General features: G+C 48.3%; 1 protein-coding gene across 1 annotated transcript; it reads left to right on the top strand.

Moving 5' to 3' along the window:
• The first annotated feature begins 988 nt into the window (after positions 1–988).
• On the top strand, positions 989–5696 carry LOC123140460 (periodic tryptophan protein 2). The gene is made up of 8 exons (XM_044559919.1): positions 989–2228; positions 2892–3143; positions 3236–3328; positions 3509–3880; positions 4285–4629; positions 4720–4947; positions 5033–5224; positions 5336–5696. Exons 1-7 carry the CDS (start codon positions 1044–1046, stop codon positions 5201–5203), a joined length of 2646 nt encoding a protein of 881 aa, XP_044415854.1. The 5' UTR covers positions 989–1043; the 3' UTR covers positions 5204–5224; positions 5336–5696.
• The last annotated feature ends 17439 nt before the right edge of the window (positions 5697–23135 follow it).

Below are 23135 nucleotides of genomic sequence, written 5' to 3'. Positions count from 1 at the left end.
CGTACGTGTGTTGAACGCGGAGGTGCCGTCCGTTCGGCGCTAGGATCTCCGGTGATAGGATCACGACGAGAACGACTACTTCAACCCCGTTCTTTTGAACGCTTCCGCTCGCGATCTACAAAGTGGTATGTAGATGCATCTCCCATGACTCGTTGCTTAGATGAACTCATAGATGGATCTTGGTGAAACCGTAGGAAAAAATTTAATTTTCTGCAACGTTCCCCAACATCATAAACTAAAATTGCCATGATACATGCACGTAAAATTGCCATGGTTCATACAAAAAATAATTTTCATGGTCAAAGTACTGGAGTTGCCATCATCAAAATACTAAAATTGCCATGATCTACAAACTAAAATTGCCACATGGCAACTTTAGTTTAAGCCCTATGGCAACTGCAGTGTAAACATCGTGGCAACTTCTGGCAAAAAAAAAAATTCATCGAAACATATCAACATGGGGTCTAGTTTTGAAGATCTCGTCGAGACGGATTTAATGGTGAAAACGAATTTTTAGTTTGCTTTTTTATTTAGGAGATACAACATTTTTAAGCCGAAAACCAAAAAAAATTCTACTGATGTCATCAATTCATACGTGGCAAAATGAGTGGTGATGGAGCCGTGTGAGCGATGTGCAAACGCCCACACGTGTGGGCGTTAACATTTTTGAAAGATTTTCGCATGCATGCATGCGATAACGTGACAATCTATTTGCATTAGAGACGTGTGGTGCGTATTCTTTCCTGCCACACGTGTGACAGTTATCGACGTCCTAATTAAATTCGAACCATACTCTCCCTCACTACCTCGAAAGAAAAAACTCGGTCTGACAGGTCATGTTCAATTTCATCTTTTTTTTTCGAGAAACATGTTCAGTTTCATCTTAGCCCGCTCCACAGTTGGGCCAGAGGAACCATTCGGCCCACCAAAACTTCGAATCCAGGGCTAAACCCTGTCTCGTCGTCAACTACACCCTCCTCGTCCCCTTCCTCCCCACCCCAAAACCCTAGCCCCCAAAGCCCGGCCGCCCGCCCGCCCCCGCCATGAACTACCGCTTTCAGAACCTGCTGGGCGCGCCGTACCGCGGCGGCGACGCCGTCTTCGCGGGGGACTCCTCGGTGCTCCTCTCCGCGGTGGGGAACCGCGTGGCGACCACCGACCTCGCCGCCTCCACCTCCCTCACCCTCCCCTTCGAGTCCTCCGCCAACATCGCCCGCCTCGCCACCTCCCCCTCGGGCGACTTCCTCCTCGCCTGCGACGACAAGGGCCGCGCGCTCTACGCCAACCTCCACCGCCGCGCCGTCCTCCACCGCGTCTCCTTCAAGGCCGCCCCCTCCGCCGTCCGCTTCAGCCCCGACGGCGAGCTCATCGCCGTCGCCGTCGGGAAGCTCGTCCAGATCTGGCGCTCCCCCTCCTTCCGCAAGGAGTTCTTCCCCTTCCACCTCCTCCGCACCTTCCCCGGCTTCGCCGCCGGGGTCACCTCCTTCGACTGGTCCCCTGACTCCGCCTCCCTCCTCGTCGCCTGCAAGGACCTCACCGCCCGCCTCTTGCCCGTCAAGCGGGGCACCGGGAACAAGCCCTTTCTCTTCCTCGGCCATCGCGCGGCTGTCGTCGGCGCCTTCTTCGCCACCGATAAGAAGACTGGCAAAGTCCACGGGGTCTACACGGTTTCAAAGGACGGAGCTATCTTTACATGGAATTTGGTGGAGGGCAATGATGCTGCATCTCCACCTTCACCCGGGACACCGGAGCAGGAATCAGAACAGAATGGTGAGCCGGAATTGGATGCTGGGAGCAGGAAGAGGAAGAGTTTGGGAGAGCTGGAAGAGCCCAGCACTACTCCACTTCATTTGGCAAAGTGGGAGTTGCAAAAAAAGAATTTCTTCATGCAGGCACCTGCTAAGTTGACAGCCTGTGATTACCACCGGGATCTTGACATGGTGGTGGTTGGGTTTTCTAACGGGGTATTTGGGCTGTACCAGATGCCGGACTTTGTGTGCCACTGCCAGTTGTCAATATCAAGGGAGAAGATCACTACTGCTATTTTCAACAGCTTGGGGAATTGGCTAGTTTTTGGGTGTGCCAAGCTTGGGCAACTGCTGGTGTGGGAGTGGCGGTCAGAGACCTACATTTTGAAGCAGCAGGGTCACTACTTTGATGTGAACTGCATTGCATACTCACCAGATTCTCAGTTAATTGCTACTGGAGCTGATGATAACAAAGTCAAGGTGTGTTTGAAGTAGTAATGTCATTTGCATTCTTTGTTATGTCCTCTTTCTGTTTGGGCCGGGGGGGGGGGGGGGGGGTTGTTCTTGCTTGCTGTGCTATTCAGAAGCCTGTTAACTATGTTACAACTTAGAAGTAGTGCTTATACAGTAGGTTGAGATACTTTGATGGAGGGTATTTTTAGATAAAACTTCAGTCGCTATTATGTCCCCTTTCTGCTTGGGGTCTCTGGGAAAAACTTCCTTGTTTGAAATTCGGTGGAAAGCCTTTTTAATTATAAATAATACGAGTTATGGGCTCATAAAGTAGGTCGAGATACTTGATGAAGTGCTATTGAGAGGAAGTAATTGATTTTCTTAACCTCTTTGAAGAACTACTTACGTCAATCTTATTCATTTGAATCGAAAAATGGCACCTATTCATCTACTCCCTCTGTTCGGAATTACTCGTCCAAGAAATGAATGTATCTAGATGTATTTTAGTTGTAGATACATCCATTTTTATCCATTTTTGTGACAAGTAATTCCAACGGAGGGAGTATGTATTGAAAACCAGAAATGATAACTATCACAAGTTTTTCATAGGTTTGAAACCATATTTTTTTTGTTTGTTAAGTATCATTCTCCTGCACTGCGAGTTTGACACATGTGACTGGCTCTCTGTAGGTCTGGACGGCTGCCACTGGGTTCTGTTTCATAACATTTTCCGAGCATACAAATGCTGTTACTGCAGTTCATTTTATGGCCAATAACCATTCTCTTCTCAGTGCCTCCCTTGATGGGACTATTCGAGCGTGGGATCTGTTTCGTTATCGTAACTTCAAGACATTTACGACCCCTTCACCTAGACAATTCGTTTCTTTAACGGCAGATCAGAGTGGGGAAGTAATTTGTGCTGGAACACTTGATTCATTTGAGGTGGGTGTATGCGGTCAACATTTTTCTGGCAATCCTTTTGTGGCCTATGCTCTACTTCTAGTCCCTTGATAACCACAACGTTTTTCATGCAGATTTATGTTTGGTCAATGAAGACTGGTCGTTTGTTGGATGTACTCAGTGGCCACCAAGGACCAGTTCATGGTCTAATGTTTTCACCAATCAGTGTAAGTCCATGCTTTGATGTTTTTTGGTTCTCATTCCTTGTAGTTAGAACTTACACACTTTGTTTTTGAAACAAATTGACTTTGTTAGTTCGCACAAGGAAATTGTGCTGAAACTGCTCTATTATTGTTTCTATGTATTTTGTAAATTCACAGAAAGAGTAACTAGCTTATATTTGGTAGGCTATTTTGGCTTCATCATCGTGGGACAAGACCGTTCGTCTTTGGGATGTATTTGAGAGCAAGGGCGCTGTGGAAACGTTTCAACACTCACATGATGTTCTTACCTTGGCTTATCGTCCTGACGGAAGGCAGATTGCATGCAGCACACTAGATGGCCTAATCAATTTCTGGGATCCTTTTGATGGCTTATTGATGTATACAATTGAAGGTTGCAGGGATATTTCTGGTGGGCGCCTCATGACAGATAGAAGATCCGCAGCTAATACAAGTATAGGAAAGTACTTCACGACGCTGTGCTATTCTGCTGATGGAAGCTATATTTTAGCAGGAGGAAACAGCAAATATATATGCATGTACAATATTGGAGAACAGGTCAGGAAATCTTTCTTGTGATAAAACAACTCTGTATCATACACACATTTCCTCATTTCTTTTCTTTTTACTATCTTAGAGGCGCCTCCATCTTATATATGCTCATCTTTTCTTTTTACTATCTTAGAGGCGCCTCCATCTTATATATGCTCATTCTTTACAATCTTGTTATCATGCCATACTATCATGTACTCGTGTCAATTACTGTAGTTTGGTAAAAACTGTGTCTATTATTAGTTGGCACCCTGTTTGCTGGACTTAATGACCAGAAATAGTTGCATGATTGTAACTTTGCAATATCTTCAGTGATTGACATGATTGTAACTTTGTAAGAATGTCTTCTATTCACATTAATGATTGAAGTTATTCATTGTCTCTTACATTTGCCAATTCCATCTATGCAGGTGCTGTTGCGTAGATTCCAGATCACTCGCAATCTTTCATTGGATGGAGTTCTCGATTTTCTGAACTCAAAAAATATGACCGATGCTGGTCCACTAGATCTAATCGACGACGAAGATAGTGATGTTGAGGATGGAATTGATCAACAAACAAGAGGTAGCCTGGGGCATGGTTTACCTGGATCCATGGCAAATCGTGGAAGGCCCATAGCTCGGACAAAATGTGTGAAATTTGCTCCAACAGGAAGATCTTTTGCTGCAGCGACCACTGATGGTGTTCTGTTGTACTCGGTTGATGAATCATTTATTTTTGATCCAACAGATCTTGACATTGATGTTACTCCTGAGGTATTTACTTCATGTCTTCTTTGAGAATTGATTGTCCCAGAATGGTGCTGATCAATCCATGACAAATTCCTGTGCTTCGTGTTTGTACAGAAAGTGGAGGAAGCTCTTGCAGAAAACCAACAACAGAGAGCCCTTTTACTGAGCCTCCGGTTAAACGAAGACTCCTTGATTAAGAGATGCATCTTCGCTGTGGATCCATCCAATGTACGAGCAATCTGCTCATCAGTTCCCTTTAAGTATCTTCAGAGATTGATCGATGCATTCGCTGACCTCCTGGAAAGCTGTCCCCATCTGGAGTTCATCCTGCTCTGGGCTCAGGTACCATTCTCCTCTTCCTTTTTTCTATCGAAGCTGCTGATTTTGGTGAAACGCTGGATATCTTATCCTGATATTCCCGTTACAGGAGCTTTGCAAGGTTGATGGAAGCTACATCCAGCAGAACTCCAGGACCTTGCTTCCTGCTCTCAAGTCGTTGCAGAAGTCTATAACGAAACTACACCAGGATCTGGCGGACACCTGTTCCTCCAATGAGTACATGCTCAAATATCTGAGCTCTGCTGGGACAAAGAGTTAGGCCATGGTCGGCACATATTCCGTGAGTACTTCACTCATCTTTATATTTGCAATTGCCACGAACGTATTTTATGAGCGATCTCTCAAGTCTGGCAAAATCGAACTGACACAGATCATCCTTGTGTTCCTGCAGTGGTTGTTATAGCACCAACATGATCACTGGGTACATGAGCAGCCGAGCCATTTTTTCTGCCAACCAGCATGCGGCCTGACCTGCCGAATGTTCACTCGCGTTATTTACATGGGCAGTGGCTTATGCTGGTTAAGCAATACGTTTGATGCTCAGGGCTCAAGTTGAGCTCAGGCTTTTGTGGGCAGTTGGCATTTTTGTCTGGAAAAAGCAAGGATTGTCTCTTGACCACGAAGTTGGTAGCCGCTACTCTCTTCGGGTTGTGTTGTGTACCCGTCCGTGTGTAGAACTCGTGTGACCAAATTTTGTTACGAACAATGTCTTTCAAACGCTGTTACAAACGAGCAGAGATATATGATCGTGATGTTGTCGATGCCTATGAATTTAATTCTGAAAATTCATTCCCTAAATTGACCAGTCGGCCAGCTTGACAAGGACCGATCAATTTTCCACCTCAACGCTAGGGTCGTGGGCACACTGAACAAATGTTTTCTTTTGACAGCACAAATGCATCAATCTTTAGTTTTAAGATGGACTCAATACATCACTGTTAACAGCTGTTAATTTGAAGAAGCCTCCGATGCTGTGTGGTCTCCTCGTCCTCCTTGTCATAGACCATGACCAGTAGAGTGTGTCCACCACGGCACGTTTGACAATAATTGTTTTTTGCTTGGCTAATGAAAATAATTGGGAAGAATCCAGGTGAACGCACGATCACGATGACGATTAGGACATGAACGAACGATGGTGCAAGCACAGTTACTGGCATACTCCAGTTGAGTATATAAGGCCTTGTAAAATGGGAGGTGCTCAAAAAAATAAACCGAGTTTTTTAATCACTGATGCTTAAGAAAAGCCTGGTTTATTTTTCTAAGCACCTCTTCTAAGCATTTTTTTATACCCTCCAGCAATCGTGATCATGACATTGACAGAATTAATCTATCCAAATAAGACCGTACTACGCAAACAGTAGACACATCTACACATGATGCTAGCACGCTACATAGAAATAAACAAGAGCGGGATAAACGAGTTATACCCTCCAGTAAGCCGAAACCAAGGCGGTGGCCAGCGGTCTCCTTGGCGGTCTTCTTCCCGACTTCAAGTTTCTCGGCGACGAGACGGTCGGCTTCATTGGTGGTGGACATGGTGATGACGAAGACGACGCGGACATAGATAAACGGCGGTGAGCAATCGCATAGGAGACGTTCCCCAAAAATCTAGATAGGCGGGGTTTCAGAGGCTTGCTCTCCCGTTAACCGTGTACGCGGTGGGCAGGACGGGATCACCGACGGCAGCAACAGCAAAAGGAACGATAGGTTCTGGTGTGCGTGGAGGCAAAGCAGATGCGATCTATTCTTCATAGCGGCTAGGGTTGGTCGGCGCCTCCAATATATAGGTGCGACCGTGTAAAGAGGCGTGGGTTGGACCCATGTTCGGGTCGGTAACAACCCATGATCCGACGTCTTAGCTCGTGGCTCTTCTGTCAAGGATTCTTCGTTCCAGACCGGCAAAAATAAGCGCATAGGTGTGAGCTTGGGTCGGCTCATTCGTGCAACCCGCGACGCGTTGTGGCGAGGCGAGGCGGACGCCGGAGGAGGAGCGCGTGGGAACCACTTCTCTTGTCAAGCTTCAATAGCATGTGGAAGAGAATCCGTTATAAGAAGGTACAACTGCTCTTCAACTAGCGGTATGATACTAAACTTCCCACCACACCATTGTCATATAACCCACACATGGGTCCATAGTGATTTTCTGAAATTGTTTAGATGGGCCCAAGGCCCACCCTATATTTCAACAATCCCCCCCATCAGATCAAAAGGGCCCATTGTGTTGTCTTCAGTTCCAAACACTATTTTGATATACCAGTATTTCAATTGAGACCTATTAAGGTTTAACTCCACCTAGAGCAAGCAGTTACACTCCTTCGCAAATGAACTATGGACTATGCTTTGAATTATCGGTTTGGTGTAAAGAAGTTTCACTAAATGTCTTACCAGTACCAGACTGTCGAAGGTTGACCCTTTGGGTGGAGCATATTAGTCACACTCCTGGTCCATTCATGAGCTTGCTAGAGATCATCCCAATCTCATAGTCTATGACCAGCAGTTAGGCTCATATAGGTGTGTTCTTTCAAATATCGCTTTGTAGGATATCATCTTGCTTATATAAACTTTGGAACACATTAAGACAGTACTCAACCTAGCACACAATATCCGAGAGTATTTCATCTCCAACAGAGTGGGTTAGTAAAGTTACTCTCCTTGGTTCACCCCTAGCTTGTTTTTCCCAGGTCCTATTCACGTGATCTCCGATCACATAGGTTGGGTTACCACCATGGCAACTCATGTGGGTCTCATACCCATATCCCTCGATGCATTTCCTATCACAACACTGTTGGAAATATGCCCTAGAGGCAATAATAAAATGGTTATTATTATATTTCCTTGTTCATGGTAATTGTCTATTGTTCATGCTATAACTGTATTAACCGGAAACCGTAATACATGTGTGAATACATAGACCACAATATGTCCCTAGGAGCCTCTAGTTGACTAGCTCGTTGATCAATAGATGGTCATGGTTTCCTCACCATGGACATTGGATGTCATTGATAATGGGATCACATCATTAGGAGAATGATGTGATGGACAAGACCCAATCCTAAGCATAGCACAAGATCGTGTAGTTCGCTTGCTAAGAGCTTTTCTAATGTCAAGTATCATTTCCTTAGACCATGAGATTGTGCAACTCCCGGATATCGTAGGAATGCTTTGGGTGTACCAAACGTCACAACGTAACTGGGTGGCTATAAAGGTACACTACATGTATCTCCGAAAGTGTCTGTTGAGTTGGCACAAATCGAGACTGGGATTTGTCACTCTGTATGACGGAGAGGTATCTCTGGGCCCACTCGGTAATGCATCATCATAATGAGCTCAATGTGACTAAGAAGTTAATCACGGGATCATGCATTACGGAACGAGTAAAGAGACTTGCCGGTAACGAGATTGAACGAGGTATTGGGATATCGACGATCGAATCTTGGGCAAGTAACATACTGATTGGCAAAGGGAATTGTATACGGGATTGATTGAATCCCCGACATCGTGGTTCATCCGATGAGATCATCGTGGAATATGTGGGAACCAACATGGGTATCCAGATCCCGCTGTTGGTTATTGGCCAGAGAGATGTCTCGGTCATGTCTGCATGATTCCCAAACCCATAGGGTCTACACACTTAAGGTTCGATGACGCTAGAGTTGTTATGGGAATTAGTATGTGGTTACCGAATGTTGTTTGGAGTCCCTGATGAGATCCCAGACGTCACGAGGAGTTCCGGAATGGTCCGGAGATAAAGATTTATATATGGGAAGTCCTTATTCGGTCACCGAAAGTGTTCGGGGGTTTATCAGTATTGTACCGGGACCACCGAAAGGGTTCCGGGGGTCCACCTGCCCCGGAGGGCCCTATGGGCTGAATATGGAAGGGAACCAGCCCCTAGGTGTGTTGGGCGCTGTCGGTGTCAAAACCGGCGGATCTCGGGTAGGGGGTCCCGAACTGTGCGTCTAGGCGGATGGTAACAGGAGACAAGGACACGATGTTTTACCCAGGTTCGGGCCCTCTTGATGGAGGTAAAACCCTATGTCCTGCTTGATTAATATTGATGATGTGTGTTACAAGAGTGGATCTACCACGAGATCAAGGAGGCTAAACCCTAGAAGCTAGCCTATGGTATGATTGTTGTTCGTCCTATGGACCAGAGCCATCCGGTTTATATAGACACCGGAGAGGGCTAGGGTTACACAGAGTCGGTTACAATGGTAGGAGATCTACATATTCGTATCGCCAAGCTTGCCTTCCACGCCAAGGAAAGTCCCATCCGGACACGGGACGAAGTCTTCAATCTTGTATCTTCATGGTCTTGGAGTCCGGCCGATGATGATAGTTCGGCTATCCGGACACCCCCTAGCCCGGGACTCCCTCAGTAGCCCCCGAACCAGGCTTCAATGACGATGAGTCCGGCGCGCATGTTGTCTTCGGTGTTGCAAGGCGGGTTCTCCTTCAAACTTCATGTTCCTGTCGAATAATGTCCGGCCTCCTTATAAATGTTGCGCTCCTTGGCTTCTACACCCAATAATGGCCTTCTTCCACGTGTCATATGAATGCGAAAAGCTAGGGTATTTTTACATTTTTCCCCCTAGCCGTGCGAACGAGCCACCTATAAGAGAGGCGAGGATCTAGATCCAACTCACACCATCCTCCTTCCGCAAGTACTCATCGAAGCGCCTCTGACAAAAATCCATTCTATCATGGATAGTCCACGCGGCTCCTCCTCTCGCGCCCCCAGCCCTAAGCCAGGAGATTGGGGGAGATGCCCAGTTCCACACAGCGAGCTAGTGGTGCTCCAAACCGAGGGATATCTTCCCCCAGCCTTCATGGTTCCGGTTCGAGCCGGACTGGCCACCTTCCGGGGTGGAAAGCAGGCGGAGAGCGTTCCTAACCCCTCCAAAGGAGAGCGGGTATGCTTTGTCCCTTATTTAATAAGGGGACTCGGATTTCCCATACATCCGTTTCTCCAGGGGCTCCTGGAGTTCTACGGACTCCAGCTTCACCACCTTACACCTGCCTCCATTTTGCACATCGCGGGCTTTGTAGCTCTTTGCGAGCTGTTCTTGGGCATCGAGCCCCATTTTGCGCTGTGGAAGAGATTGTTTTGCCTCGTACCCCGTTCTCATGAGGGGTCGATATATCAAGTGGGCGGAGCCGAAATATGGCGCATCGCCGGGATCGGATATCAATCCGGCACCCCGAAGAAGGCGTCCGAAGATTGGCCTTCGGAATGGTTCTATATGGAGGACGCCCCTCTGCCGGATCCAGTTCGGATTGGCCTCCCGGAGTTCAGCAATGCTCCCTTGAAGAAACGCCTGAGTTGGCGCCTGCGGAGCCCTCAACGGGAGGATGATGGGAGCGTCCATTATCTGATGGGCCGGATTAGGTTACTGGCCCACTCCGGATTGACCATGATTGGAATCATGGCCACGTGCATTATGCGAGGGGTGCAGCCGCTCCAATATAGGGGCCACCCCATGTGGGATTTCAACGGGGAGAACGACACCACCCGTCATGGCCGCAAGGGGCCAGGATCGACCGCGGATCTGGTGAAGATCCTGTCCGGCTTGTACAAGGGGGAGAAGGAGGACTTTCTCTAGATGAGCCCATTGAATGGGTTCTCCATGAATAACCCTCGGAGCTGGGTAAGCGAATGTTTATTCATCCGACCCGTGCTTTTGAAGTTAAATGCCTTACTTTATGATTTTGACGCAGGAACTGCGTCGGGATGTGGAGGGCATACACAGTCCGGCTCCACAACCCGAGGATCCGGGAAGATCCCTTGATCCGGCCTCCGAAGAGGATCCAGACATAAAGGTGGAGCTAATTGACGGGGTGTTCCACCAACTCAGCATGGACAATGCTTTAGTCGCCATTACGGCTGACTACCCCGGATTATGTCCGGCTTCTCAGGTAATTATGACCGGAGTTCTGACACCATTACTTCGTCCTTGCATATTTCAGATCACCGTATACCAACGGTGTCTTGCAGGAGGTGCCTTCAAGGCGAGAAGCCGAACCCGCGGCGGCTGACCAGCAAGGTCAGTTCGGCCCAGCAGGCGGAAAAGGAGTGCGACGCGAATCGAAACGTCGCCGCACTACTGTTTTTAAGGGAAGGATCCCTAGGAGGTATATTAATGCTCATAACTTTTCCAGGAGAAAGAGCGCTCGCCGGACAGTGTCCGGAGAGGTTGCCAATCAAGCCTCCGCCAGCCATGCTCCAACGCGTGGTCTGGAAGGGGAGGCGAACACAGGGCATGAGCTGGATGCTCCTCCAACGGAGGATGCCGACAGGCTATCCGCCACCCGTTCTGAGGTGGAGAGCGCCATGAATCACAGGCGTCGCCAGACAGTTCTTCGTGACGCGTGCTTCTCCCCGGAGGCGTTGAATGCCTTTGATGCAGGAGACGCGCATCTCCGTGCCGCTCAAGATGGTTTAACCAGAGCCACGGAGTAGTATGTGAAGGACATACGGGTAAGTAATTTTAATAGTTATATATGCCAGTAGCCCCCGAGACTTAAAATAGTTAAAATAACTGATTTAAGGATCATTTATTATGCAGGATCTTACGGAGAAGAATACCCACCTGTCCCAGGAACTTCAAGAGTGCAAGGCCTAACTTGAGGCCACACTGGCCGCCACAGGGGGAGCCACAGAGACCCCCGCTGGTAATACGTACTTCGAAAAGATAAGTAGTTAACAAAGTGCGGCATGTGCGTAAATCTGACAATAATATTGCAGAGGGCGCCGGACTAGATCCGGACAAGCAACATCTACTGCGCCAGTTGAAGGCCGGCGAGAGGGTGCTTATGAAGGTGCAACAGGAGAGGAACAAACTCCAAGATGCCCACACCCAGCTTGGAGAAGAGCTAAAAGGTGTTCGGGCCCAGCTGTCTACCTCCTTGAAGGAGAATCAACGACTTCGTCGCGACATCTATAGTAAGTGCTTGAGCAAACTCTTTTGAAAAGAAGAGATCGGCGAGGAAGTCGGTTGACAGAAATATGTCTATAGGTGTGCTCACAGGTTGCCCTATGGAGGAAATGCCCGGTTCAACGGGTGACCAACTTCCCGAGCTGGTGCAACTGCTTGAATGTGTTCGGCAGGCGATGAGTGGCGTCGTTCAGGCCTTATGGCCTTCCGTCTCCCTACCTGAGGGTCTTGGAGGGCTTGCTGAGAGGCTTCAGGGAGTACGGCGACGTCTCCGTCTGTGGAAGATATCGGCCTGCCGTCAAGGTGCCAGGGAGGCCTGGGCCATGGTGAAGACGCGGTACCCGAAGGCTGACCCAAACCACATGGCCGAGGTTGGACCTGCGGGGCCTGATGGGAAGGAGATCCCTGTGAGCTTGATGTACGGCCAAGTAGAGCTGGCCGCGAAATATTCCCAACAGGACTGTAAATTAGACAGCCTGTTAGATGGGATTGAAGAGGAGTACAATCAGTCAGTTTGACGATGTAATTTTAAAATGACATGTAAAATGCCTTCTAGCCGGATTGTAGATCGTTTGCCTTTGTGGAACTTTTCGCTTCAACCTCGGGACCCAACAGTCCGGAGTGTGTCCGAATACCCTGACGGTTATAAAAGAACCGGGGCATGCATGGAGACAAGGCGTAGGGGTCATAATTGCTTTATCAGACAAGTGCCCAACTAGCTATGTTATATTACATGGTTAGTAATAAACATCTTCCAGGGAGAATAGTTCCGTTAAGGGTTCCTTTCCCTGGGAGGCATGCCCTAAAGTGCATGTCCGGACTACGAAAATAGCAGAAAAAGCATCTGGGGGCAGATAAATAAGTAAGTAATAAATCATCTTTCAGGTCACCGACCGAATATTCCCTTAAGAACGCTAGCCTTCGGCTTCACCCAGTCTGAGGTACACATCCGGCTGACCCGGCAGTAACAATCGCAGAGGTGCTCCCTTTACCTCCTAGCCGAACAATCGGGAATGTAGGGGTAAGCACAGGAGCCAGGCAACCCGGCTTGGCCAAAACTTAAGTCATATCGATGCATATAATGATGATCAAAAGGTACATGCGGAAGTGTGACACATGTGGTAGGCATGAAGCCCATATAAATAAGCTTCTGTTAAAGAAGCCCCCAGGTATAATGAGTGCTAGGAACACATCAAGTGTGTGCGAACAATGCGCAAATCAGCCTATCAAAGGTATTGAAAAAAAACTGGGAAGAAGGAGGGGGACAAGAGACAGTGAAAATGTAAAAAGGTGGACGGAGGAGTGAGACGAACTCTGAGTCCGGCGTTAGGCGTAGAATCTTTGGAGACGGGTTGCGTTCCATGGGTTCGGCTCGAGTCGGTTGTCAGATGCGTTACGTAGACGGTATGCTCCGCCGGTCAGGACTTGGTCGATGATGAAGGGACCTTCCCACTTGGGCTTAAGTTTGTCCTTTTTCTTGTCCGGCAGGCGTAGAACAAGTTCGCCAACATTGTAGGTTTTGGCCCGTACTTCTCTGCTTTGATATCTTCGAGCCTGCTGCTGATAGAATGCGGAACGAGCTTTTGCCACGTCCCGCTCCTCCTCTAAGGCGTCCAAACTGTCCTGCCGATCCAACTCGGCTTCTCTTTCTTCGTACATGCGCACGCGAGGTGAGTCATGAATTATATCGCAGGGCAGAACTGCCTCTGCGCCGTACACCATAAAAAATGGTGTGAATCCGGTAGTGCGGTTTGGCGTGGTCCGCAGCCCCCAGAGTACGGAGTCGAGCTCCTCTACCCAGTGCGTGTTAGATTCCTTGAGGGACCGCACTAGTTTGGGTTTAATGCCGCTCATGATTAGACCATTTGCTCGCTCGACTTGACCGTTAGTTTGGGGGTGATAGACTGAAGCGTAGTCGAGCTTGATGCCCATATTTTTGCACCAGAGTTTAACCTCGTCAGCCGTGAAATTCGTGCTGTTATCAGTGATGATGCTGTGGGGGACGCCAAAACGGTGTACTACCCCGGATATGAAGTCTATCACCGGTCCGGATTCTGCCGTTTTAACCGGCTTGGCCTCTATCCATTTGGTGAATTTGTCCACCATGACCAATAAGTATTTGTGCTTGTGGGTTCCCCCTTTAAGGGGTCCAACCATGTCAAGCCCCCAGACCGTGAACGGCCAGGTGATGGGTATAGTTTTGAGGGCGGTGGGTGGCATGTGGCTCTTATTAGCAAAGAGCTGGCAACCGACGCATCGTTGGACTAAGTCCTGAGCATCTGCCCGGGCTGTTGGCCAATAAAATCCTGTACGGATAGGCCTTGCCTACAAGGGCCCGGGCTGCAGCGTGGTGCCCGCCGAGTCCAGCGTGAATTTCAGCCAGGAGATTTCGCCCTTCCTCTTCGGGGATACACCTTTGAAGGACTCCGGTTGTGCTTTTCTTATAAAGTTCTCCCTCATGGACCTTGTAGGCTTTAGATCGCCGAACTATGCAACGGGCCTCATTTTGGTCTTCGGGAAGTTCCTGCCTGATTAAGTAGGTTAGGAATGGTTCCGTCCACGGGGCAATTACTGCCATTATTTTGTGGGCTTTGGCTGAGCCGCCGATTGTGTCAGAATGGTCTGAGTTAGGTGATGCAGCTGGTTCCGGATTGTTATTTCCGGACTCCTCTTCCCATAATACGGATGGCTTAAACAACCGTTCCAGGAAGATGTTTGGAGGGACGGCGTCGCGTTTTGCGCCGATGAGTGCCAACACGTCTGCTGCCTGGTTGTTATCCCGGGCTACATGGTGGAATTCGAGTCCTTCGAACCGAGCTAACATTTTTAGGACGGTGTTGCGGTAGGCTGCCATTTTCGGATCTTTGGCGTCAAAGTCTCCATTTACTTGGGATATTGTGAGGTTTGAATCCCCACGCACCTCTAGGCATTGAATGCCCATGGAGATTGCCATCCGGAGGCCATGTAGAAGGGCCTCGTATTTGGCTGCGTTGTTGGAGTCCATGTACATTATTTGAAGTACGTATTGGACTGTGTCTCCGGTTGGGGACGTCAAGACGACGCCAGCCCCCAAGCCAGCCAACATTTTGGATCCGTCGAAATGCATGATCCAATTGGAGTACGCACCGTACTCTTTAGGGAGTTCGGCTTCGGTCCATTCAGCGACGAAGTCAGCCAGAACTTGCGGCTTTATAGCTCGCCGTGGTTTGTAGGTTATGTCAAATGGTAAGAGCTCAATGTCCCATTTTGCAATCCTGCCCGTTGCGCCGCGATTGTTTATAATATCGTTGAGAGGTACTTCAGAGGCCATCGTTATGGAACACTCTTGAAAGTAGTGTCGCAGCTTCCGGGATGCCATGAACACCGCATACGCTATCTTTTGATAATGTGGGTACCGGGACTTGCATGGAGTTAAGATAGTGGATACGTAGTACGCTGGTTTTTGAAGAGGGAATCTATGCCCTTCTGTTTCTCGTTCGACGACGAGTACTGCGCTGACAACCTGATGTGTTACTGCGATATATAATAACATAGGTTCGCCTAGGTTGGGCACGACCAAGACCGGATTTGTTGCCAGTATGGCCTTGATTTCTTCGAGTCCGGCCGTGGCAGCATCCGTCCATTCGAAGTGTTCGGTGCGCCGGAGGAGGCGATAGAGGGGCAGAGCCTTTTCTCCCAAACGGGAGATAAAGCGGCTTAGAGCCGCTACACATCCAGTTAGTTTTTGAATTTGCTTGAGGTCTTTTGGGATATCCAATTGTGACAAAGCTCGGATCTTGGCTGGGTTTGCTTCAATTCCTCTACCGGATACAATGAAGCCCAAAAGCTTTCCAGCTGGTACTCCGAAGACACATTTTTCCGGGTTGAGCTTAATGTCATACGCTCGAAGGTTGTCGAATGTCACCCTCAAGTCGTCTACTAGAGTTTCGACGTGTTTGGTCTTGACGACCACATCGTCTACGTATGCCTCTACTATTTTGCCTATCTGGCTAGCCAGACATGTCTGAATCATGCGCTGATATGTTGTGCCGGCGTTTTTGAGTCCGAAGGGCATTGTGTTGAAGCAGAATGGCCCATATGGAGTAATGAAGGCCGTTGCGGCCTGGTCTTTTTCCGCCATCTTGATTTGATGGTATCCGGAGTATGCGTCGAGGAAGCACAATGAATCGTGCCCTGCGGTAGCATCGATGATTTGGTCGATGCGAGGGAGAGGGAAAGGGTCCTTTGGACAGGCCTTGTTAAGGTCTTTGAAATCGACGCAAAGGCGCCAGGATTTGTCCTTTTTTGGTACCATTACTAGGTTGGCTAGCCAGTCCGGATGTTTTATATCTCTGATGAATCCGGCTTCTAAGAGTTTGGCTAGCTCCTCTCCCATTGCCTGTCTTTTGGGTTCGGAAAATCGCCGAAGAGCTTGTTTGACTGGCTTGAATCCTTTTAGGATATTTAGGCTGTGCTCTGCCAGCCTGCGTGGGATTCCTGGCATGTCTGAAGGGTGCCAGGCAAAAATGTCCCAATTTCCCCGAAGGAATTCTCGTAGTGCGGCTTCTACATCAGGATTTAATTTTGCCCCAATGGAGGCCGTCTTTGTGGAGTCCGTTGGATGGACCTGGAATTTGACTATTTCGTCTGCTGGTTTAAAAGAGGTGGACTTGGACCTCTTATCGAGTATCACATCGTCCCTATCCACTGTGGAGCGCAGCGCAGTTAGTTCCTCTGCCGCTAGGGCTTCGGATAATGCCTCTAGGGCCAGTGCGGCTGTCTTATTTTCTGTGCGGAGTGTTGTATCTAGATCACTGGCGAGAGTGATTATTCCATTGGGTCCGGTCATTTTGAGCTTCATGTACCCGTAATGGGGTATAGCTTGGAAGATTGTGAATGCCTCTCACCCTAACAAGGCGTGATATCCGCTGCCGAATGGGGCCACTTGGAACGTGACCTCTTAGGACCTGTAATTGTCCGGCGAGCCGAACACTACATCTAGTGTGATTTTTCCTGTGCTGCGTACTTCTCGACTAGGGATTATTCCCCTGAAGGTTGTGCTGCTTCGCTCAATGCGGCTCCAGTCAATTTCCATTTTTTGAAGGGTTTCTTCGTAGATGAGGTTTAATCTGCTGCCGCCATCCATGAGTACCTTGGTAAGACGAAAGCCATCCACTATCGGACTGAGGACCAATGCGGCTGGTGCTCTAGCTGTTCGGAATTTAGGTTCGTCGCTGGCATTGAAGGTGATAGCCGTGTCACTCCATGGATTTGTTGTTGCTACTTGGTAGACTTCGGTGAGGCTGCGGATTGTTCGTTTAAGCATGTTATTTGATGCGAAAGTCTGGAAGACTGTTAATATCGTACTGGTACTACTGGGCTGGTTGCCTGGGGCTAAAAAGTCTTCGCCACTTTTGGCCACCTGCCGTAGTATCCAACATGCTCGAAGGCTATGTGTTGGAGTGGCGCCCTCTGTACTGTGGATTTTGCAGGGTTCGTTGAGCCATCCCTCCAGTACGGTTCCGTACCCTTTAGGGGTTTTTGCTTCTTGGTTTTTAACCCGGGCGCTTGAGTATGACGCACCCTTTTATTTCGGACTGGGGCTGTATTCAGGGCCGGATTGTCCCAAAACCTAGTTTCGTTTTTCCAAGCACTCTCCATCGCGCAATATTTTTGTACAATGGTCGCTAGGTCGGCGAAGCGTGTAACTTCACGACAACTGATGTCGTTTATGATTCCCTTGTCCGTGTAATTGTTGCAGAAAATTGAAATCGCGCTTTCTTCACGACAGTCCATTATCCTGTTCATAACCAGGAGGAATCTGGCCCAGTAATGATGTACTGTTTCATCGGGCTCTTGCCGTATTTGAGATAGATCGCTTATGTTTGGGTGGGCGGGTGGAATTAAGTTCGGAACCCCGCCCGATCTGAGGCTCAAAGGCCAAGAAGCTTCTGGATTTGGAAGCTTGGTTTGTTGGGTGCTTTCCAACAAATCTGGTCCGGTGCCTGACTTTAGGTTCAGTATTTGATTGGCGTCCGTCCCTCCGCGGGAATCCGGCATGGAGGGATCGGGAATCCGGACACAGTTGGTTTTTAACATAGAAGAAGAGTCACCGCATTGTTCCTCTACCACAACAACGTGGTGGGTAACCTGGGGAGAGTTAATTTCTCTCAGATCGGTTTTAAGCCCAATCTGATCGTAGTCAGTAGCGACTCCCAGGGCGGCGATGCGATCCAAGAGCCCGTTTACGGAGGAGAGCTCAATCGGATCTAGCTGCTCGGCGAATTCCGAGCTGACGTGAAGATCGCTTTTAATGACCTGAGAGGTCATTGTCGGAGTGGTGGCTGAACATGCGGTCATAAGAAAACCGCCTAGCCGGATAGTCTGGCCAGCGGCCAAAGCTCCCTTGATGATGGCGCCGTCTTTAAAGACGGGAAAAGGCATCCTTCCTGATGGCGACGGCACAGAGGAACTCTCAATGAAAGCACCAATGTCGGTGTCAAAACCGGCGGATCTCGGGTAGGGGGTCCCGAACTGTGCGTCTAGGCGGATGGTAACAGGAGACAAGGGACACGATGTTTTACCCAGGTTCGGGCCCTCTTGATGGAGGTAAAACCCTACGTCCTGCTTGATTAATATTGATGATGTGTGTTACAAGAGTGGATCTACCACGAGATCAAGGAGGCTAAACCCTAGAAGCTAGCCTATGGTATGATTGTTGTTCGTCCTATGGACTAGAGCCATCCGGTTTATATAGACACCGGAGTGGGCTAGGGTTACACAGAGTCGGTTACAATGGTAGGAGATCTACATATCCGTATCGCCAAGTTTGCCTTCCACGCCAAGGAAAGTCCCATCCGGACACGGGACGAAGTCTTCAATCTTGTATCTTCATGGTCTTGGAGTCCGGCCGATGATGATAGTTCGGCTATCCGGACACCCCCTAGTCCAGGACTCCCTCAGGCGCCAACCCCCCTAGGGCCCATGCGCCTAGGGTTTGGGGTGAACCATAAAGGGGGCGCCCCCCTTGGCTTGGGGGGCAAGCCTCCCCCTTTGGCCGCCCCCCCTCTAGATCCATCTGGAAGGGGCTGGCCCCCCTTTCCCTTGCCCCTATAAATATAGGGGAGGTGGGAGGGCTGCCGCACCCTTCCCCTGGCGTAGCCATCTCCCTCCCCAACACCTCCTCCTACTCCGTAGTGCTTGGCGAAGCCCTGCCGGAGAACTGCAAGCTCCACCACCACGTCATCGTGCTGCCGGAGCTCTCCCTCAACTCCTCCTCTCCCCTTGCTGGATCAAGAAGGAGGAGACGTCCCCGGGCTGTACGTGTGTTGAGTGCGGAGGCACCGTCCGTTCGGTGTTAGATCAGATCTTTCGCGATTTGAATCGCCGCGAGTACGACTCCATCGTCCGCGTTCTAGTAACGCTTCCGCTTAGCGATCTTCAAAGGTATGAAGATGCACATCCTCTCTCTCTATTGTTGCTACAATCTCCTAGATTGATCTTGGTGATACATAGAAAATTTTGAATTATTGCTACGTTCCCCAACAGTGGCATCATGAGCTAGGTCTATGCATAGATTCTATGCACGAGCAGAACACAAGCAGTTGTGGGCGTTGGTTTGTTCAATTTGCTTATCGTTACTAGTCCTATCTTGTTTCGGTGGTATTGTGGGATGAAGCGGCCCAGACCGACCTTACACGTACGCTTACGTGGGATAGGTTCCACCGACTGACATGCACTTGTTGCATAAGGTGGCTAGCGGGTGTCTGTCTCTCCCACTCTAGTCGGATTAGATTCGACGAAAAGGGTCCTTATGAAGGGAAAATAGCAATTGGCATATCACCGTTGTGGCTTTTGCGTAGGTAAGAAACGTTCTTGCTAGAAACCCATAGCAGCCACGTAAAACATGCAACAACAATTAGAGGACGTCTAACTTGTTTTTGCAGCATATGCCTTGTGATGTGATATGGCCAAAAGGATGTGATGAATGAAATATATGTGATGTATGAGATTGATCATGTTCTTGTAATAGGAATCACGACTTGCATGTCGATGAGTATGACAACCTGTAGGAGCCATAGGAGTTGTCTTAAGTTATTGTATGACCTGCGTGTCATTAAAAACGCCATGTAATTACTTTACTTTATTGCTAACCGTTAGCCATAGTAGTAGAACTAATAGCTGGCGAGACAACTTCATGAAGACACGATGATGGAGATCATGATGATGGAGATCATGGTGTCATGCCAGTGACGAAGGTGATCATGTCGTACTTCAAAGATAAAGATCAAAGGCGCAAGATGATATTGGCCATATCATGTCACTTTATGATTTGCATGTGATGTTTGTTATGTTTACATCTTATTTGCTTAGAACGATGGTAGAATAAATAAGATGATCCCTCACTAAAATTTCAAGAAAGTGTTCCCCCTAACTGTGCACCATTGCGAAAGTTCATTGCTTCGAAGCACCACGTGATGATCGGGTGTGGTAGATTCTAACGTTCGCATACAATGGGTGTAAGCCAGATTTACACATGCAAAACACTTAGGTTGACTTGACGAGCCTAGCATGTACGGACATGGCCTCAGAACACAAGAGATCGAAAGGTCGAACATGAGTCGTATAGTAGATACGATCAACATGAAGATGTTCACTGATGATGACTAGTCCGTCTCACGTGATGATCGGACACGGCCTAATTGACTCGGATCATGTATCACTTAGATGACTAGAGGGATGTCTATCTAAGTGGGAGTTCATTAAATAATTTGATTAGATGAACTTAATTATCATGAACATAGTCTAAAATATCTTTGCAATATGTCTTGTATATCAAATGGCCCACGCTAATGCTGCCCTCAACTTCAACATGTTCCTAGAGAAAACCAAGCTGAAAGACGATGGTAGCAACTATACGGACTGGGTCCGAAACTTGAGGATCATCCTCATAGGGCGCCGCTTGATGGATTTTCCATTGCCTCCGTGCCCATTTTCTTGACGCCGCTACAGCCAAGATCCGATCTGCCGTATTATCATAGGCCGGACACTTTTTGCATGATCTTGATTTGACTGCGAACAGGGTATCCCGAGGAAGCAGTCATAATTTACAATAAATATAGTTTATACGCTGCCAAGAAAGCATATGTCCTAGAAGCACCGCTAGGTGAAGCACCCATTTTCCCAGCAACTCAAGACGTTATGAATGCCTGGCAGTCGCGTAGTGATGATTACTCCCTGGTTTAGTGCGACATGCTTTACAGCTTAAAACCGGGGCACCAAAAGCGTTTTGAGCAACACAGAGCATATGAGATGTTCCAGGAGCTGAATATGGTTTTCGAAGCTCATGCCCGGGTCAAGAGATATGAAGTCTCCGACAAGTTCTACAGTTGTAAGATGGAGGAAAACAGTTCTGTCAGTGAGCACATACTCACTATGGCCGGGTTACACAACCGTTTGTCTCAGTTGGGAGTTAATCTCCCAGATGACTCGGTCATTGACAGGATTCTCTAGTCGCTCCCACCTAGCTACAAGAGCTTTGTGATGAACTACAATATGCAAGGGATGGAGAAGTCCATTCCCGAGTTATATTCAATGCTGAAATCAGCGGAGTGGAAGTCAAAAAGGAACATCAAGTGTTGATGGTGAATAAGACCACTAGTTTCAAGAAAGGCAAGGGTAAAAAGAACTTCAAGAAGAACGGCAAGGGAGTTGCCGCGCCCGGTAAATCATTTGCCGGGAAGAAGCCAAACAATGGACCCAAGCCCGAGACTCAGTGCTTTTATTGGAAGGGAAATGGTCACTAGAAGCGGAACTGCCCCAAGTACTTAGCGGACAAGAAGGCTGATAATCCCCAAGTGCAGGGAATCATCGTAGCAATTTCCAAAGGTGGAAGTGATAAGTATGAAGTGTCGAACCCACAAGGAGCTAAAGGTAAGATCAATATTCTCTCAAGTCCTATCTACCACTGATACGACTCTACGTACACCGAATGTTTGCTTCCAACTAGATACGAGAAATAAAACTATGTTGTGGGTATGAAGAGGATAACTTGCATGATATCGGAGAGCTAAAATATAAAAGTAGGTGCTGTTATCATAAAGTTAGAATATATTACTAAATATTATAAATAGCGAGTGTGGAATAATGATGGATTGGTGTGCGGAATTATCCTAGGCAATTGTTGACAAGACTGGTAGTCGTCATTGCAATTTCATATGAGGGAGAGGCATAAGCTAACATACTTTCTCTTCTTAGATCATATGCACTTATGATTGGAACTCTAGCAAGCATCCGCAACTACTAAGATCATTAAGGTAAAACCCAACCATAACATTAAAGCATCAAGTCCCCTTTATCCCATACGCCACAACCCCCTTACTCGGGTTTATGCTTCTGTCACTCAAGCAACCCACTATAAGCGAGTCATGAATGTATTGCAACACCCTACAGCGGGAATCCCTCATGCTTGCGCGACACGGAGGGCACAATAGGACATCACCAAAATAAAACATACAACTTGTACCAATCTAGATCATCAATCAACCAAAAGACAAAAGATATCTACTCAAAACATCATAGGATGGAAACACATCATTGGATCATAATATGTGGCATAAAGCACCATGTACGAGTAGGGATTACAGCGGGGTGCGAGAGAGTGGACCGCGTAAAAGAGATGGGGATGGCGATGATGATGAAGACGATCACCGCGGTGATGATTCCCCTCTCGGTGGCACTCCGGCGCCACCTAGAGAGAGGAGGAGAGGTTCTCCCCCTTGTGCTTCCTCCTCCATGGCCTCCCCCCTAGATGGGGAGAGGTTCTCCCTCTGGTCCTTGGCCTTCATGGCAATGATGGCCCCTCTGGGATCCTCCTCCATGGCCTCCGGTGATGATGGCCCCCTCCGGCAGGGTGCCAGAGAGGGCCTAGATTGATTTCTCGTGGCTACAGAGGCTTCTGGCGGAACTTCCGATCTAGGTTTATTTCTGGAAGTTTCTGTATTTATAGGAATTTTTGGCGTAGGTTTCACGTCAGGGGGGTCTCTGGGCTGTCCACGAGGCAGGGGGCGCGCCCACCCCCCTGGGGTGCGCCCCTCACCCTCGTGGGCAGCCCGGGACCCTTCTGGCCCAACTCTTGCACTCCTGAGGCTTCTTTTGGTCCATAAAAATTCATCAAAAATTGGCACATCAATTGGACTCCGTTTGGTATTCCTTTTCTGTAAAAACTCAAAAACAAGGAGAAAACAGAAACTGGCACTGGGCTCTAGGTTAATAGGT

This window comes from Triticum aestivum, chromosome 1B (assembly GCF_018294505.1).
Source record: "Triticum aestivum cultivar Chinese Spring chromosome 1B, IWGSC CS RefSeq v2.1, whole genome shotgun sequence".
NCBI classification, from domain to species: Eukaryota; Viridiplantae; Streptophyta; class Magnoliopsida; order Poales; family Poaceae; genus Triticum; species Triticum aestivum.
Note: the sequence above shows the minus strand (reverse complement) of the source record. Positions and strands in the feature narration are given on the sequence as shown.